The 18,326-nt window shown below is 41.4% G+C and overlaps 2 protein-coding genes across 4 annotated transcripts; both read left to right on the top strand.

The window, feature by feature from the left end:
- The first annotated feature begins 180 nt into the window (after positions 1-180).
- On the top strand, positions 181-4,245 carry serpine1 (serpin peptidase inhibitor, clade E (nexin, plasminogen activator inhibitor type 1), member 1). Its single transcript, XM_068587947.1, has 9 exons — positions 181-257; positions 1,603-1,841; positions 1,969-2,193; positions 2,314-2,508; positions 2,607-2,805; positions 2,915-3,015; positions 3,149-3,235; positions 3,482-3,565; positions 3,665-4,245. The coding sequence occupies exons 2-9, from the start codon at positions 1,604-1,606 to the stop codon at positions 3,709-3,711; spliced, it is 1,176 nt and encodes a 391-aa protein (XP_068444048.1). The 5' UTR covers positions 181-257; position 1,603; the 3' UTR covers positions 3,712-4,245.
- A 753-nt stretch (positions 4,246-4,998) lies between these two features.
- Positions 4,999-17,580, top strand: ap1s1 (adaptor related protein complex 1 subunit sigma 1). Of its 3 annotated transcripts, XM_068587805.1 has the most exons (6): positions 4,999-5,149; positions 5,233-5,310; positions 8,167-8,345; positions 11,350-11,458; positions 11,596-11,733; positions 12,609-17,580. In XM_068587805.1, exons 3-6 carry the CDS (start codon positions 8,167-8,169, stop codon positions 12,654-12,656), a joined length of 474 nt encoding a protein of 157 aa, XP_068443906.1. In that variant the 5' UTR covers positions 4,999-5,149; positions 5,233-5,310; the 3' UTR covers positions 12,657-17,580. The 3 variants fall into 3 exon arrangements, with proteins under 3 accessions (XP_068443906.1, XP_068443904.1, XP_068443905.1); XM_068587803.1 differs by lacking the exon at positions 5,233-5,310; XM_068587804.1 differs by having other exon boundaries at positions 4,999-5,310.
- Positions 17,581-18,326: the final 746 nt, after the last annotated feature.

Here is an 18,326-nt window from a genome sequence, read left to right as displayed (position 1 = left end):
GGCAACAGAGACAGACAGACGGAGGGAGAGGGGATGCGTGTGTTCATGAAAAGGAAGCCTGTCCAGACGGCGTCAGATGACATCATCCTCTCTAATGACTTCTGTGTGTGTGTGCGGAGGCGGTTCACACATGCAGCCCCACTATATAAAGAGAGAGAAAGTCTTTCAGTCATTCAGACTCGAGCAGCCGGAGCAGCAGACAGACGCTGAAACCACACTGACCTGCTGAACGACATTGGAAACATTTCAACCAGAAGGTAAGAAGAACTACAACCAGACTAAACATTTAGATAATTTTAAATTAGATGTATTAAGCTAAGTTAAAAAAAGAATAGTTATTTTTTTTTACATTGGGGAGCTTATTTAACAGAATCACAGAAATCTCTGGGAATACCGTCATCACTGAATCCCTGCCAGTCTTTGTGTGATATATGTAATATGGCATGAAAAAGAATGCACCAATAGTGTGGTCATGTCTCCTTGGTTTGATGAAACTTCCCAGAAAAGATACTTGGGACTCATGTCACTGTCTCTTCTGAGGTTGTGGTCATCATCATACCTATACTAAATGTATTAGATGCTGTAAAGTAAAATTGTTTTTAATATACTAGTCAGATTTGGGCTATTTAACTTCCATGTCTTCTTTCACACTTTAGTGTAAAATACACGTTTAGTTGTTTATTTGACTACTTTGTCTATTTGCATCCTAAACTCACCAAAAGTGAAGGCCTCATCGCATATTAAACGGAACATTTCCAAAAACTAGATAATTTCTTCATCATTCATAGCCTGACATTGTTATTCCTAAAAACGTAGTGGGAATAGATTTGTATAGCAGTTGACAGTATTTTCTGACTAATGGAGTGATACAAAGATATATCTGATCCCCTCTTTGAAAGACTTTGACTCTAATAACAACCATTTTCAGAAGACTTTTAATTTTTTTAAAAAGTCCATGGCAATATCTTTTCGTTTAAATATTTATTCTTTTCACCTGTGATGCCTCCCATCAAGTAAACACAGTTTTTGAGCTGGATGTGCAAACAGCGGCCGACCTGTGACCTCAGAGCCGCAGTATGTAAAGTATGCTGTATACTCGACAGTCGGCACTATTGATGTCTGCAGTGGAAAACCAATGTTACCGACACGCATAGACTTTCCAGTTAACACACTGATGTGACTGCTTACACATCCAGCATGAGTCACACACACCTTAGCACAAATAGTTGTAGGGTTGACAACTACATTTTGTCCGTTTTTTTTTTTTGTTTTTTTTTATTGTAGGAAAAAAAAGAAAACGGAAGTTTCTCAGGCTCTTGCATCATTACCCTAAAGTTTAATTGAAAACATCTGCCAGCTATTTAGAGTCTCTGCAGGCGTTTGAGCAATCCAACTGTTTCTCCTTAATACAACTCTCACTGTTTCCCGTCAGTACCTCTCATAGTACACATTGGGCAACATTTAATGTCCATCAATACGACACTAGTTGTTTTGAAAAAGAGCTGTTTAGAAATATAAAGAAAAGAAGGTTCCGCCTCTTAGGAGTCAAACTCAGAACTCAAGTTTGCAAATTCAAACTCACGCCTGCCCTTTCTCTCCCAGGATGCTTTGCGTATACATCACCATGTTGCTGACTCTGAGCGGAGCGGCAATGGGCTCTCTGCAGGACAGGCAGACCGACTTTGGCCTGAAGGTCTTCTCGCAGCTGGCCCGAGACTCTGTGGACCAGAACGTGGTCTTGTCCCCATACGGCGTGTCCTCTGTCCTGGCCATGGCTCAGCTCGGTGCATCTGGAAGCACCCGCAAGGCCTTAACTGCTGCCATGGGCTTTTCTCTGCAAGGTGGGTGGCAAATACAATCAAACATTCAGGGTTCTGTAAGGAAAAAGGGATTCTCGCAACACCAAGAAACAGAAGAAAGACATTTGAATATATAATGATGTATCGTTGCTGTAACCCTCTGCTGCAGAGCGAGGGATGTCTCGGCAGCAGCGCCTCTTGCAGCGGGACCTGTCCAGTGAAGAAGGGGTGGAGACAGCCAGCGGGGTCATGGTGGAGAGGAAGATGAGCCTGGAGAAGGGGTACCGCCGGGCCCTGGCCAAGGCCTTCCAGTCCCACCCCAACCAGGTGGACTTCACCAAGCCAGACCAGGCTGTCGACATAATAAACTCATGGGTCTCAGACCACACAGCAGGTACCAGCTGCTTAACATCTGCAGGATCCTTCTGCAATTTGGTTCCAAGTGGAACTACTTTCTTTGCTCGAGACATGCTTAGGATTCGTTGTGACCTCTTTGGTGTCTTTTCGTCCGCAGGTGCCATCCCTGAGTTCCTTGCATCCGGATCTCTGTCCGATGAGACCCGCCTGGTCATCCTCAATGCCCTCCACTTCCAGGGCCTCTGGAAAGTGCCCTTTGACCCCAAAATGACCCAGGAGAGGATGTTCCACTGCGCCAACGGCAGCAGCGTGCCCGTGCACATGATGAGACTCACCAACCGCTACAACTACGGTAGGTCAGACGCACTGACCCAGGATCTGAACTTGGATGATGACTAACTGTGCACTGCTTTGAAACTCACGTTGATCGCTCTCACCTTTAATCAACAGGTGAGTTTGTGACTGCCGACGGGGTGGACTACGATGTCATTGAGGTACCGTACCAGGGCGACTCACTGAGCATGCTCCTGGTGTCGCCTTTTGAGCCCGAGGTGCCACTGAGCGCGCTCAGTTCCGATTTGAGCAGCCAGAGGATTAAGCAGTGGAGAACGGAGCTGAGGAACGTCAAGCGGCAGCTGGCCATGCCCAGGTGAGAAGAGTCAGACATATGGGTTGTTATAACAGATTTTCAAAGACTTTTCTAATGGACTAAGCAACCAGAATGAACACTAAGGATTTGTGTGTGTTTTTTTTCGCAGGTTTAGTCTGAACACTGAGGTGAATTTGAAGACTGCTCTGCTTAACATGGGTCTGGGAGACATGTTCAACCTGGCTACTGCCGACTTCACACGCATCACCAGTGAGTCAACCTCTTATGCCAGTAGGAAGACCATGTTAGGTGGTTAGTTAGTCAGGGACTTTGCCACAACAGCGGGTATCGTGACTTGAGATGAAATGTGTTTCCAACGTGTGTGTGTGTTTCTGTCCTGCAGCTGACGAGAGGCTGTGCGTGTCGAAGGTTCTGCAGAGAGTGAAGATCGAAGTGAATGAGCTGGGAACCAAGGGAGCCGCAGCAACAGGTAATACTGACTTTATTTTGGGGGGGGAAGTGAAACCAATTCAGAAGTTCCTAAGTTGTATTCTTTCTAATGATCTTGATAGATCTGTAATGCTTGGTGCAAAATGGTCTGAGAACATGCACAGATGTATGAAATGGCCCTGTCTTGTAAAAGGCACTGCGTCAAAATATTTCATGACTTATTATTTCAGATAGGTCAAGTTAAAACAAACTGACCTGTTTTTCATTCCTCCCCTCCCTCTGTTAGCCGCCGTGATGTTTTCTCGCATGGCAGTGGAGGAGATTACTTTGGACCGGCCCTTCCTCTTCCTCATCCAGCACAAACAAACAGGTAACACTCCTGGTCCGTTTAAAAAAAAAATGTAAATCCCAATTTTAGAACGCCAACTCCATTGTGTGGTGTGTCTAATGTTTTACTTCTTGTGTTCAGGTGCTGTTCTGTTCATGGGTCAGTTCAACCAGCCTCAACAACAGTAACCCACTGTGAGGACTCCGTTCCACTGTGTCTGACTACTGCTGCTCATGCTCCACATGATGACCACACACACACACACATGATGACCACACATGATGATGACCACACACATGATGACCACAATAGACCCGCTGTACAGGGTTGCGACTTTCTTTTGGCTGGACAGACTAATTCACCGACAGCTTTATTTAAAGCGTGCTAAACAGAAGAAGACAAGGGAACACACAGATTTGATACGACCGACAATAGAAACAGGATTTGACTGAGTTTATGTTTGCCAATAATTTGTCTCTGAATGTTTGTGGTGAACCAGACAGAAAGACGTATGAAGGAAATTAAATAATTAAGTAATTTACTGTCGTCTGATGCAACAGACACCAATGCACTGCATAAGTACACCCCCAAAAAGATGTATTTTTTTTCTGTTATTTCTAATATCTATTTTTGTTATCGCCTATTTTGTTGCTGAGTTACATTTGTATCTTGCCATATTTATATTTATTAAAATACTATGTTTTTACAAAGCTGCCATCTGTTATTACTGTGGTGTTGAGATGTGTGGGAGGTCTACACTGACCTCTTGTGTTCAAAAGACAACTCAACTAGGCCTTCGTTGGTACGATGTAAGCTTTCAGCACAATATATATTCTGATAAGGTAAATAAAGCTACTTATTTGTTAAAACATGTGAACATTTATAAGAGTATTTAACAGTAATTTCACAATTTTAAAGAGTATAGGTCCACACTAGTAACTCCAGTGTTATTCAGACACTATACAGTAATAAGCATGCTATACTGACTCTGAACGTGTCTGAAGTGAGTTAGCTTTTTTCAACATGAGTGTTCGTTAGAGATGAACATCTTCAAAAGTTTACTCGCATCCAATCCAAACATTGCAATTATATTGTTATATTACGTTTAGTAGGCCTCCATGTTCATCTGTTTTGTGACTTGACTTTCATAATATTAAGGAAAAAGATTCTGTAACTAATATGTAATATCCACTTCATTGAACATGTATTTGCACTTGGAAGAACCTCGTTACAATAAAATTGAATATATTTTATACATTTGAAAAAAAATATATACTGCCGAAGTTGTTAGGTTAAGCTACTAAATCAGGAGTAACCAATGTCGGAAAATATAAAAACTGAATTCTCACAAAAATAAGTCCTCTTGGCGTCAAGTCGAGTTGTCACCAGAGAAGCGATACTCAGGGCACGAGGACATATGAGCAGACTGCGCATGCGCAACAGAGGCGGAACTGCTCGCTGTAGCAGGGAATGGGTCCAGCGAAGCCTCACTTACCTATAGGACGGTACCCGGCATAGACATGCACTGTCAACGTTAGCTGCGGTGTATTCGTGTACGTGGACCAGCAGTGTAGACGTACTATAGTCTGTTCCGTCCCAGTAGTTTGATAGACTCTAAATTAAATGGTAAGTCGCTGCTTCTCCTTCGCCTAAAAGAGAGGGCAAGAGCTTCGGTGCTAAGCTAATGCTAGCAAGGTGTACGGTTTCAGGAAGTGTCTACCTGCGTTCCCTTCACCTGGCTCCCGTCAGCGTAGCCTGCAAGCTAACAGGCCGTAGAACAGCATAAGGTGGGATATAGTCTTTACTTTCTGACACGTTTCATGTTTTTTTTTTATTGGCGCATGGACCGTGTAACGCTGGCTGCATCTGAATGGCATTCAGCAATGTTAAAGTTGAGCATGATTGACTGTGATAATTTAAAGATTGTAATAATTGCCATTGCTTCCTCGTCGCAGGTAATGAGTATAGGCCCGGGTTAGAGCTGCTGTCAACAATGGAGGTGACAGTTAGATGACTGTTACTGCCTGTATAGACCGCAATGGCTTCATTATTGAATTCAAATGTACAGTAGCTTTTTAAAAAAAAAATTGTAAAGTATTTTGGCCTATTTTAATTTTGAATCGTTATTATTGTGGTTGCCTAAACTGAAAATAAGGTTTCCATTTGTATCACCTTATATTTTGTGTATTTACTGGTCAACATGTCATGTGTAAGCGCTTTACAGGATCATATTCCGTCCAGGTCAAAGATGCTGGGATAATTTGCCTCATAAGACTTGCCTGTATTGAACTTTTAACATCAGGTTCATCTGGTTCTTTTTGTCAGTTGAATCAATTTACGCATGTTTGTAAAGTCTAACTTCTCACCCCACGATCAAACAACGTTATTTGCTTTTGCCTCATACTGGCACAATGGTATGTGCATGTGCTTGCGTGCATACTAGAACATATGCAGAGGCTTCTGGTTCTGATTATAATGGCAGTATACAAAGATTACTAACACAACAAATATCATAAATATATTCACAGCATGGAGCACTCTTTGCTTCGGGATACACCGATACAAATATCAGATACAGGGCCGTTATCACATTTTTTTTTTTACAAAGTTGCTGGTGTATGATTCATTATTTTTTATAATAAATTACAATTCAGTACAATTTATATGTATTTATTTTTGTTGCCTTAAACATACAATAATAACCTCAATTTCTTCCACACCGTGATATACATATAAAGGTAGATTTTGTGTCTTTATTACGCAAACAAACAGTTTGAGAGCAAATTTCTCATTGTCAAAAGTATTTTAAATGTAGCAGCCATTCTTTGTTTTCAATGTTAGCCCACAGTGAGCTAATGTTACATGCATGCATAAAGTGGGGCTTCATGTCAACACAGCAGCCCTGTCCATGTTGTTCTTTAAAAAAAGAAACTTCACGGCACTAACAACATGAAAACTAAGGGAAGTGCTGCTACATTTAAAATACTTTTGACAAAACAGATCAATATGATGTCAACTTACCTGCATGTCCTCACCGTAACCTCCCGTAGCGTTATTTTGACAGCGTAGGTCTTTATTTTAAGAGCGTAGGTTTCTATCTCAGAGCAAAGATTTGTAGCCAGAAATTCTTGTTACAAACAAGAAATTTGCTCTCAAATCTACCTTCATAGCATACAGCTTTTAAACACTGGTATCAGATCAGTACTTGATATCGTCCGATACCCAAAGCACGGGTTTAGTTATTGTTATCGGGACTGAAAAGTCTGATCGTTCTTCTGTTTTCAGTGACAATATTTTGTGTGTTTTCAAAGCAGTTGCCGCTAAAAGCAATCAAAGGGCAGGTATTGGTTGTCAACTACTAAAAATGGCAACCCTTTTTAAAAGCATTGGTAGATCACATGGTATGGTAACGGCCACTAATGCACTTTAATTTCACTGTCTATATTGCAAACTGTGGCTGCCAAATGCACTCGGATGTCAGTAACTTAAGTTGGTGAAACAACAAGATCTCTCGTCATTGGATTCAGTTGAACTATGTATTTCATTTACACTGAGCTATACATGTTTTTCAATGAAGATATAGCCCTACAAGTGATTTCGATGGATTCTGTCTTTCCCTCCAAAAATACCACGTTTCAGACCGGCAGCAACAGGCAATTTAGTGTTCTATTGTTAAAAGCAGATTCCTTTTTAAATGTCCGAATCTGGACCTCCAGGATTCAGCCACGGTGCCGAGCCGTCAGCTTTTTGAATCATCAGTCGGATGTAAAAACATTGCCGCAGTTTGTCATTATGGCCGCAAGGTGTCAACTGTGGTGCTGTAAATACAGAATACTGTGTTGTCTTTGCACTGAACAAACAGGGAAATCGTCACGCTATTTAACTTGCTACATCCTAACCGTGGCCGTAGAGCAAACAGGAACAACAGCTCCCACACCACCATCTCTTTGTCACGTAGACCACACAGAGGTAAAGACTGGCGGCAGGCGGATCTAAGTAAAGAGGACTCCTATGTGCTCCAGTAGATTTGTGTGAGGACTGTGTGAGCTTTACTGTAGTGTGTGTTGATAGTCATGGTACATGTTCAGTTTATGCGGATTTACCCCCTTGTATGTGACTTAGTTTGCATTAGCTGTCACTATCGACATACTTAATTGTACTTTCACTTTACTCATTCTTTCCATTTATTAGTTCTTCGCTGCTTTTGGGTTCTTTTACTCTAAGCGGCTGCCGTCAATGGAACACATTAAAACATTACATGTTTGCTCGTAAATGGAGGGATTATTCCCTTTGAGCTGCTGGAAGGCTTTTAATGTGATGCTGTTTTTCTTCTGTGGAGTCGCAGTAATTTGAAAAAAATAAGTCAAAGAAAACAATGTTAGTATTGATGTTTTCTACAAATAGTATAAGGCCTCTGTAGTGGAGATAAAGGCTCAAGGTAGTGTTTGAGTCTGTGTGGTACTCGATTGCTTTAATGTAGAATTATGTACTGTTCCAATATAACTGTAAACTAGCCCTGCTCATTTATTTATGAATCTGATTTATGTTTACACTTGGTGACGATCCGCAGTTCAGAAAATCCTTTTTTGTCTTTAATGCTCTCTCTGTTCTTTCCCTCCTTTTGGTCCGGTCCGTCTGTGCAGATGCGCTTCATGCTGCTTTTCAGCCGGCAGGGGAAGCTGCGACTGCAGAAGTGGTACACGGCCACTTCTGAGCGCGACAAGAAGAAGATGGTGAGGGAGCTGATGCAGTTAGTGCTCGCCCGCAAACCAAAGATGTGCAGCTTCCTGGAGTGGAGGGACCTCAAGATTGTCTATAAAAGGTATGAAAGCAAAAAATCATAAACTCTCAAAAGTGTCTTCAAGACCTTTTCTCCCCATCAAAGGCTGAGTGTTAGTTATTATACAATAGTTTTTATTTTGATGTTTGGCCAGCTTTATTAATGCCAATGAGCTGCGACTGCTCAAGTCCTCATTACTAAAAAGCAAATTAAATATTAGTGCTCTCTCAGCAGGCGATCTGGATATCAGTTGCATCCTAGCCTTAGACTTTGCATAGAACACATGAATTTGACTAATGAATATGAATAAATATATATCCCTAAAATATACCAAACATGTTTTAATCATTGAATGATTTTTATTCACCAATAAGCATCAAAACCCCACATAATTCAACGCTTAATAAATGACACGGATGACAAAGAACGATGAAGCTACATGTATTTGTTTTTAGACTTTGCACAACAATGACGATGGGAAGAGATGTCGATATTGAATATTGATAATTTAATGGATAATAAATTGTATTGTCATTACTAGGGGTGAAGCTTTTTTATTTTCATTATTAATAAGCTGCCAGTTGTTTTCTTCATTCATTGTTTTGTTCAGGAAAAAGTCAAACACCATACATCTCCCAGAGCCTTAGTTGACATATTTTTGAATTTGAGTTTGTTCATGGTTCAAAACCCTTAGATTGATAGATCGACTAACTCTCAAATACAACACAAAGATTTAAGAGTCGTGCCAGAGTTGACTCAACCAAGACTGTCGCCTGTTTTGAGCAGCAATGTGACGTATGAAAGTGGACAGTTGATCAGAATTAAGAGCGTCTCCAGTCCTGTTTGGATATTAAAACGTATGAACCAGATGAAAACCTCCAGTTCTGTCGAGTGAAGACGATGCAGAAGTGTCTTACATCAAAAGTTGCATTCTCTCTACTGGCCAGCAGGGGCGACTCCTTTTGTTGTATAGAAGTCTTTGAGAAAATGACTCTACTCTTCTCTACAAACAGAGGGTGTCGTCTCTGGTTGTATAGAAGTCAATGAGAAAATTACTCTACTTCTCTCTTGGTGTATTCTCTCAGTAAACGTGAGTTCCTGGTCTCAGTTTGTAGTTTCAAGTCTTCAATACAGCATGATGTTCATTTAGTAAATAGACCATAAAGCAGGGTATGTCAGGCCGGGCTTACTGTGATTGACAGATCGCTGCCACTATCAGAGTTGTATACGTTTCTACGCCACTCATTCGCTTTCCAAATATAATAACATCCGTTCATCGGTTGCAAAAACACCAAGATGGCGTCGGCCAAATTGCCAAACTCTTTCACCAATAATACCATTACTGTTTTATTACAATATTAGCCTTTTTATATTGAGGCAGGTATTGCAAAACAAACATTTTGGTGATTTTATCACTGATTTGACATTAGTGATAACATCATGTCTGTGTCGCAGTAAAACCAGTCCAAAACAGTACAATTTGACTTCAGGAAAGCAGCAGATTGTCTGGTTTTAGTGAGTCCACTCTTTACTTGAGATCGCCTCCCACAGACCAATAAAAGTTCATGTCTGTTTGTATGTGGGCTGAGCAGCATTAGAGTTTAGGTTGGTGGAAAGGGTGAAACCCAGCATTACACACACACACACACACACACACACACACACACACACACACACACACACACACACACACACACACACACTTTCTTTTTTTCTTTCTTTCTCTCTTTCTTTCTCCCTCTCTCTGATCAGTGTGTGCCAGGGCTCATTACTGCTAGCAGAATGCAGAGGTGGACTAACAAAACAAAGCAGCCTGTGTCTGTGCGTGGGCAGGTGGGTGGGTGATGAGTGTAGCATAGAGGGATTTCCTGCAGTGGGTAGGACCGAGGGAAGACTGCAGCTCTGCTGTTCATCACAATCCTCTTGTTAACCCTTTTTTGTAAGCCTGGAATTTCCTTTAATGAAATATGTCAAATCTGGAGAGTTTCACTGCAACAATTAGTACACTAATCAATCAACAGAAGTATAATTGGCAGCTATTTTGATAATTACGTAAATTGCTTCTATTTTTTTCAGAATCTCAATGGTGAAAATCTTTCTTGGTTTTCCATTGTGGTGAATTGAATATTATTGGGTTTTAGACTGTTGGTTATACATACAAGCCGTGTGACGAAGTCACCTTGGGCTCTAAGAAATTGGGATGTTTTATAGACCAATTGTTCGAGAATGTTGTCGGAAGAACAGAACATTAACAATAAACGGTTGTAAACTGTGGTGGGAAAACAAAACAGAAGTACAGGTAGACAAAATGTCAACAGATGGTTTCCAGAATCAGTTGGAAGTAATTAGTGTAAACATAACCGTGGGAATGTGAGTTAGTAGATGGCGCCGTAGGCTCGGTAATCATCGTCTTGGTTCCCAAACCTCATGGAAAACATGGCAAACAGTTTACAAAAATAAAACGCATGGAAAATGAGAGCAAAGGTAAAATGTCATGGAAAGTCTGATGTTGGCCTGGAAATTATTTTAAGCTTGTCCTGTTGTCCTTTGGCTGAGGATGAACTCCTCGTGTATCTAACATCTCCATCTTTGTCTTTTATCCGTCGCCATCTTGGTCTTTTGTTCGTCGCCATCTTGGTCTTTTGGCCGTCGCCATCTTGGTCTTTTGGCCGGCGCCATCTTGGTCTTTTGGCCGGCGCCATCTTGGTCTTTTTTCCGTCGCCATCTTGGTCTGTCGTTTGTCGCCATCTTGGTCTATTGTCCGTCGCCATCTTGGTCTTTTATTCGTCGCCATCTTGGTCTTTTGGCCGTTGTCATCTTGGTCTTTTATTCGTCGCCATCTTGGTTTGTTGTAAACAGAAGTGATACGAGAAGGTGGATCTAAATACAACAAAATGCTGAAGAATATTTAATATGTCACAATGTACTTCCATGAACTGAAAACACTGTGAAAGGGTGAAAGTTGTCAGATGGAAACATTGAAATGTATTGTAAGATGTTGTTGTATTGTTTTATATAGATTGTTTTTCTGTGTGTTTTCATACAGGTACGCCAGCCTGTATTTCTGTTGTGCAATTGAAGAGCAGGACAACGAGCTGATCACACTTGAAGTCATCCACCGCTTTGTAGAGCTTCTGGATAAGTACTTTGGCAGCGTAAGTCATAGTTCTCTGTTTGCTCTCTCTAGAGTTGAGTTCACTCAGCTCAACTATGGGTTTAAAGTTAAATGAGAAGTTTAACTTTTAATTCCCCTGCTGTAGAATGCATTATTGACTTGTGTTTGTTTGTGCAGGTGTGTGAGCTGGACATCATCTTTAACTTTGAGAAAGCCTACTTCATTCTAGATGAGTTCCTGATGGGAGGAGAGATCCAGGATACGTCTAAGAAGAGCGTCCTGAAAGCCATTGAACAAGCCGACCTACTTCAGGAGGTAACCTTGGCTTTAGGGTTTCAGTTTAGTGCCAGCAGCCAGTCCTCACGCACTCTCAATAACTCGTTGGTTTGCTGTTGATTATCACTGATTGGCTGAACCCAAACCCCACCTGATACCCTTTATGCACTGCTTTATTCCCACAGTTACCACTTGAAGCTGGAAGTATCATTATTAAGACGAGGAATAGACATGTCTTTTTTACACTCACGACTTATCAAATAATATATATATATACACACACACACACACACACACACACACCAGATTGATCATTTTAAAATTATCAACTTATTTGACAAGATATGAAAATTACCGTGATATTTTTTTTCCGTTATTAACTTATCATTCAATATATGGACGTGACCACGATCATTTTCACAATATTGACTTATTGTACGATATATGGACAGGACCCTGATCATTTTTAGGTTATCAACTTATTGTACGATGTGAGCCTGACCTCAAATTATTGAACCTGGAACTATTTTGTATGTTTTGAATCTGAACGGACTTTCAGCTTTCGGTGCGTTTCGGGGCATCATGCCATAATGCAACATGACTGAAACGTGTGACTGTATGGACATGTCTGTATGGTAACACTTCTACAACGCATTACAAACATCTTATAATCCACTTTTATTGTTTGTAGATTTCTCTGCACTGATAATACTCGTGAATATTCAGAATCCTTAATGACAAACACAACACATAAAAAGTGGAAAATATAATGAAATCCTAACAAACTGCTTTATTATGATTGTGATAAAGCATTATAAATATTTACGACTGCTTACGACTTTATTTAAGCAATGCTATGAGCAGATTATAACACATTCTGAGTGTTTTCTTCTGTCTCTTGTCTCCCTTTACAGGAGGACGAGTCACCCAGGAGTGTGCTGGAGGAAATGGGCTTGGCGTAGGACAGCACCGGCTTTGGAGAGACTTTAGATACGACAGGATGAGAGGGGGGCGGGGCAGAATCTGGGATTGAACACACTTGGATCTTTGGCTCTGGGGGAGACTGATGTACAGCGTAGGCTCTTTACGTGTCTGTGTGCGTGTGTGTGTGTGTGTGTGTGTGTGTGTGTGTGTGAGAGAGAGACTCGAGCATGGTGTGTGGCAAAAGGAAGGGCGTCAGGTTTTTAAAGAGGTGAGGTGGAGTCCACCTTTGGTTGATCAGATGATAAACCAGAGGTGGACAGTTGAATTACAGTGGATGCTGATATGAGAGTCAGAGCGAGGTCGTCATACTGACGCTTTGATGCAAAGAGGTGGGTGAACACTCACAACCCGAACTGTAGGTTCAAGGTACTGAATGTGGACTGAGACCACGTCTGGGATTTGATGTTCCTTTTTATATTTTTAGTTTTTTCAACAAAGTCTCATGAAAAGACCAAAACTACCAAAGTGACACTCATTTCCGAACCCATTGGTTCCTACTATAGACATTCATGTTTAAAAACGGCTCACAAATGTATAGTTTCACAAAGAAAAAAGCAGTTAAAACAAAGAAACAGCTGGCTACTGTAGATTTTAGCACAAACAGGAGGAAATAGCACATTTATTTGGGACTGATTACAGCAGCAGATTAATCCACATGCATATCACAGCTCTATCAAGTAAGTCCAGCAGCAGGACAGTGTGATACACTACTGTGTGTGTGTGCATTTGTGTGTGTGTCTGTGTGGTAATGAAGGGACTTGTCACCATGAGCAACAGTAGTCATCTTCCCATTCAACTGTCAAGCGGATTTTAAGAGAACTTTTGAATGTCCCGGCTGCTGCTGTGGCTCATTGACGTGTTTTTAATAATAGAGCTCAGGCTTTGATACACAAACACACAATACCTGATAGTGGGATACAGTGATTGATAGTTTGGGCCTGCACGTGAGATTTGGTGACAATCAGACAAGTTATAGGATACCACCAGAGCTTTTTGAAGTTTAATTCAGTTTTAAACTATCCTGTTTTTATAGCGTTCGCCGTCATACTTATTGTTTATGTGCATGGAAACATAAAAGATGTGCCGGTGAAAAACACAAAGCGAGTGTCGGTCTCGCACATTCCCTCTCGTTTGTGTGGAGGGTCACTTTGGTTAAGGAGGAACTTGGGTCCTATTTTTTTGTAGTTTTGTCCGCCATAACTACCACAGAGGTCGTAAGAACAGCGAATTGTCCTTTTTCTTGCTCTCTGGCTCAGTTATTTGATACACTTGACGTTTTAAAACAAAGGCAGACTTTCCCCGTAAAGGCAGAGTTGTGCTGGTGAATTCCGAACGCGGCGGGTCCAGAGGTGATGAAGTGCGTTGTGAAGAACGAGAACCAAAGACATTGGAGATTTACATCGCCGCCTCAAACAACTCCTTCACATATGAGCCCCGCGTGTTTACCGCGAGTGGTTCGGCGTACCGAACGAAATGGGAATGTCAAGTCTGTCTTATGCAATTCAACAAAGTGCAGCTAAGCATCATCACTCCGCTTAGTTTCCCTCCAGATGGCTGGAAGCAACTGCAGAGATGAATGAAAAGGAAGCGTCGGGTTGGGACTCCACGTTCTGCTGGTCCTGCTGGTCCGTACCACGTGTTAGGACCGGGTTGAAGCTCCGAGGCTATTTAGAATAAACCGATGCTATATCTTTTCCCGAACACGCTTTTTACAACGTTTTATCATGTTGAGTGAGTGTTTGTACTGCTATTTATAGTCGGATACGCCGTCTTATGCCAGATGAGCAGCCGCTGCTAGTAATGGACGTCTGAAGGGCCGGAGCAGGATCACATTTAAGCGCTCGTCCTTTAAGTTGGTTCAACGGAGGTTTTTATTGAAGCAAAGTGCATTTCTTAAACGGTAGTATGCCTATAAGCAGCTTTGAACGTATCCTTTAGGGGTGTAACAGTTCACGGGGGTCACGGAGGGTCCTACCTCAGGTTTTAGGTCCATCGGCATGGTTTTTCATCAACTTCCCTTCATTTGAGCGAATGTAAAAAAAAAAAAAAAACCTACGTGTTGCGCTTCTGCTCTGTTCATAGAATCTGAATTGACTCAGCTTTCATTTATATAACAAGTTCAAAATTTCAAAATGTATATGTCTGAGGTCGTCCACGTACTTTAATGATTTAATTATTGTCTTGATCCAAATACCAGAAGTCCTGAAGTTAAACTCTTAAACTGAACCTATTGACCTGCGAGAGCAAATATTCAAATACAGCCGAAAAACCCAAATGTACTCGCACCAATAATACAGAATATGTGAACTGTTGCACCGCTGGTGTCTAGTTAGTGTGTGTGTGTGTGTGTGCGTGCACTGGTGTGATCTCTTACATGACGGATATGTTTACTTCATAATAACCTGTGGACGGGGATGAGTGGGTTCGATAAACGATAAACTTCTTTGCAATCAAATGTCGGGTTTGTACAAAAGCTCATAATTGACCATTAATCAAACGAAAGAACCAGTTGTTCCCTTAGATACATTGTAATAGTAACAGTTCACTTCATTGAATTGAACATATCTGACATATTCATGAAATCCTTTTATTTCTAACATATCTCTATTAAAAGGATAGTTTGTATATTTTGAAGTGTGGTATTATGAGGTATCAGGGTATTACTACAGTATAGATGGAGTACCAGCATGGGACAAAAGTAATGTACTGCTCTGGATGTATTTTAGACACCTAAGAAATGAATATCAGTTGAAGTGTTTGTTATATTTACGACATTGCTGTCGAGCAGCCACTTGTGAACTGGAACTGAAGTTATCTAGTCTCTGTTCAAAGCAAAACATAATAATACTTATTTTTGGTTGTTAGCTTAGTTATTGTACGACTTTGGGGAATCTGAATGTACCCAAACACCAAAGTCGCACAATGCCACTAACGAACTGTCAAATGGCTGGTTGTGTCAATGGAGTCCGGTGACTTTGGAGAAAGCAGGAATGAATATAACGGCGTCAGAAAGCGCTGACGGCGAGGTCACACAGTGAAAATAATGTAAATGCCTCGTACGCTTGTTCTGCTGCTCCCTCCGTCCTCAGCAGAACATCGCGTCGCTCCCATGTTGGTTCTCCTGTTTGTTGCTCCAGACTCCATCTACCACAGTGATGCACTGACTGAGGAGAGGTACCTCATATGTTCAAACCCCTTTCAAACAATCCAAACGATCCCTTTAAATCCTCATAGACTGTTGATCAGTGCCGGGTGATCTGGTACCTGAAGGAAAATGTATGCATTCTCATTTCTACGCAGCTGAAACGGATGTTTGGACAACATTCATTTATTTTTTCTTTTGGTGTTTGTTACATTTTCCAATGCCTCAAAATGTATGCATGTTTTTCATAATACAGGGATCTAATTTATATGAAGTCCTCTCAGGACCGTCGCGTCGCTTGAACACTACATTCTCGAAGAGGTACCACGTCCTCAAATGACCTCTACGGGTGCCTCGCGGAAGGCACCGAGAAAGGGCAAAGGTCATCTGCAGCACTGTTGTCTGTACGCAGCGGGCCTCTGCTCCCCCGCTGAACTCTGAATGTTGGTCCGTGTTTAAGTGTGAGGGCTCACTGTGTGATCTGAATGCTTTACTGTGTCGGCGTGTCGTGGAACAGATGGAAGAGAACATGGATGTACTCACCAGATGTCCGTGGAGCAACTATTTGACTTCTGAGATTAGAACTCTTTTTTTTAAGTGTTGCGCTTTTTTTTTCTTCGCACTTTTAATTTGAAACTCAGAATTCAAATGTATCCTGTGGCCCCTAAAGTTCTCGTATACTTGAAACTATAATACTTAGTTTGGAACTTGTTCCTGCTGTCAGTGTCGTCCCGCCCCCTCCCTAATCTCTCAAACTGTTTGGTTTCTAAAGAGTATTTTTTGCACTTCCTGTTCTCTGGTCTTGAAGTCGATGGGTTTTTGGTTCGGTCCCTGAAATAAGATCTGTGGTTAACACGACGAGCGGAAGAGATTTTTCTTCCACGGCGTAGAATACGACGGTAAATGCCGCTCTTAAAAAAGGCTTATTGAGAATACAAGACGTCATCGCTCAACATGAGCCTTTCTGATGTGAAGTCATGTGACGAGTGTTTGTTTATAGCCTGACGTTAGTGTTTTACTACTTGTTCGCATTCACACTTCGAAGGTGTCTTTCATATGTGAAGATTATCTTGCTGGACGCAGTGTGTGTGAATCCTAAACGTTTGTTTGCCACAGAGTTTATCTTCTGCAATAATCCGAAAGAAAGAATTGCGTCGGCTTTTTGTCGAGGGAACAAGTGTGAAAAATTCCGGGTGTGTGTGTAGTCGTGATGCAATAACAGCTCGTACTTTTAGACGTCTCTTTGACGGAGGTCACGTTCACAGTCAGATTGTTTCATTGGACGGAGCCTCTCGGTTCCGCCTTCAGGAAGTGGGTCCTGATGTCCTGACGAGCACCTCCTGACATCTTCTGTACATGTTAAACCCCCGCTGTGACTGACTGAGGCTCCATGCTGACTCCAGACCCCTGCTGCCCTTCAAAGAGACACTATTTGAATCGTGTGTTAAATAATGATTTTTTCTCTCCTCTCCATTTGGATGAGATTCTATTTAATGCCCAGTTTGAACTGTCTTTTAATGTCACTGAGCTCATCGTATGCATTGACTTTAATTTGGTGATTTATCCTGTCCATAAATCCATTTCTAGATGAAAATATATCATTGGAAGTTGTTTGGTTGCTTGGAGGAAGAGGTTTAAAAAGGTTTAGTGCACCGATGGAGGCTCTAGAAGATCAATGAATCTGTGATACAGGCTAAAGGGACTCTGTGTGTGAATGTAATTTTATAAAGAATAAACTCTTTTAAGCTAAGCTTAACGTTGTGTCTAGATGTTTTGTAACCGCCTGCTTCTGCAAAAGTGTTCAGTAAATCATGATAATTAAAACATGTTGCAAAACTCAGTTTTTTTCCCAAAATAATCCTAGATTTACATTCATGGGAACGGGTAGAATCCAAAAGGTTAATTCATATTTATGTTTAACAATAATGATGAGGTCTGTCAGGTTCTGTACAAAGGAGGAAGTTGTGTTATGGACGTGTCAACACAGCTGTTCACTTCCTGTTTCGGTCAATATACCAAATATTTGAAGCTACTTGTGCTTTACTTTTTTAATGACATTTTATACTTAAAGTTTTAGTAGCAAACATTGTACTTGTTTTAATTTATGATTTATGTAACATTATCTGACAGCTTCACTCGTTACTATGACAGCTTCACTCGTTACTATGCAGATTACATTTTTATAGACAACCAGTTATCTTGTGTGTGATGTCTTGCTAAAACCACTAATGAGACCAACTGCATCAGTGAAATTAATTTGTCAATCAGGTTTGCAAACATGTCCGTCCACGTGATATAGTTAGTTTAAATACACAGAGCATTAAATCAGGTGGAGACAAAAACATTAATTCATACAGCATTCACACAGCAGAACAATATGTTGATGTGTCCTCGTCCAGCTGGGTCCCTGGAGAGGCTGGGTCCCCGGAGAGGCTGGGTCCCCGGAGAGGCTGGGTCCCCGGAGAGGCTGGGTCCCTGGAGAGGCTGGGTCCCCGGAGAGGCTGGG

This window comes from Clinocottus analis, unplaced genomic scaffold, assembly GCF_023055335.1.
Source record: "Clinocottus analis isolate CAN_PGR_092001 unplaced genomic scaffold, fCliAna1.0.p SCAF_21, whole genome shotgun sequence".
In the NCBI taxonomy this organism is placed as follows: Eukaryota; Metazoa; Chordata; class Actinopteri; order Perciformes; family Cottidae; genus Clinocottus; species Clinocottus analis.
The sequence above is the reverse complement of the archived record's forward strand: the minus strand, read 5'-3'. Positions and strand labels throughout refer to the sequence as shown.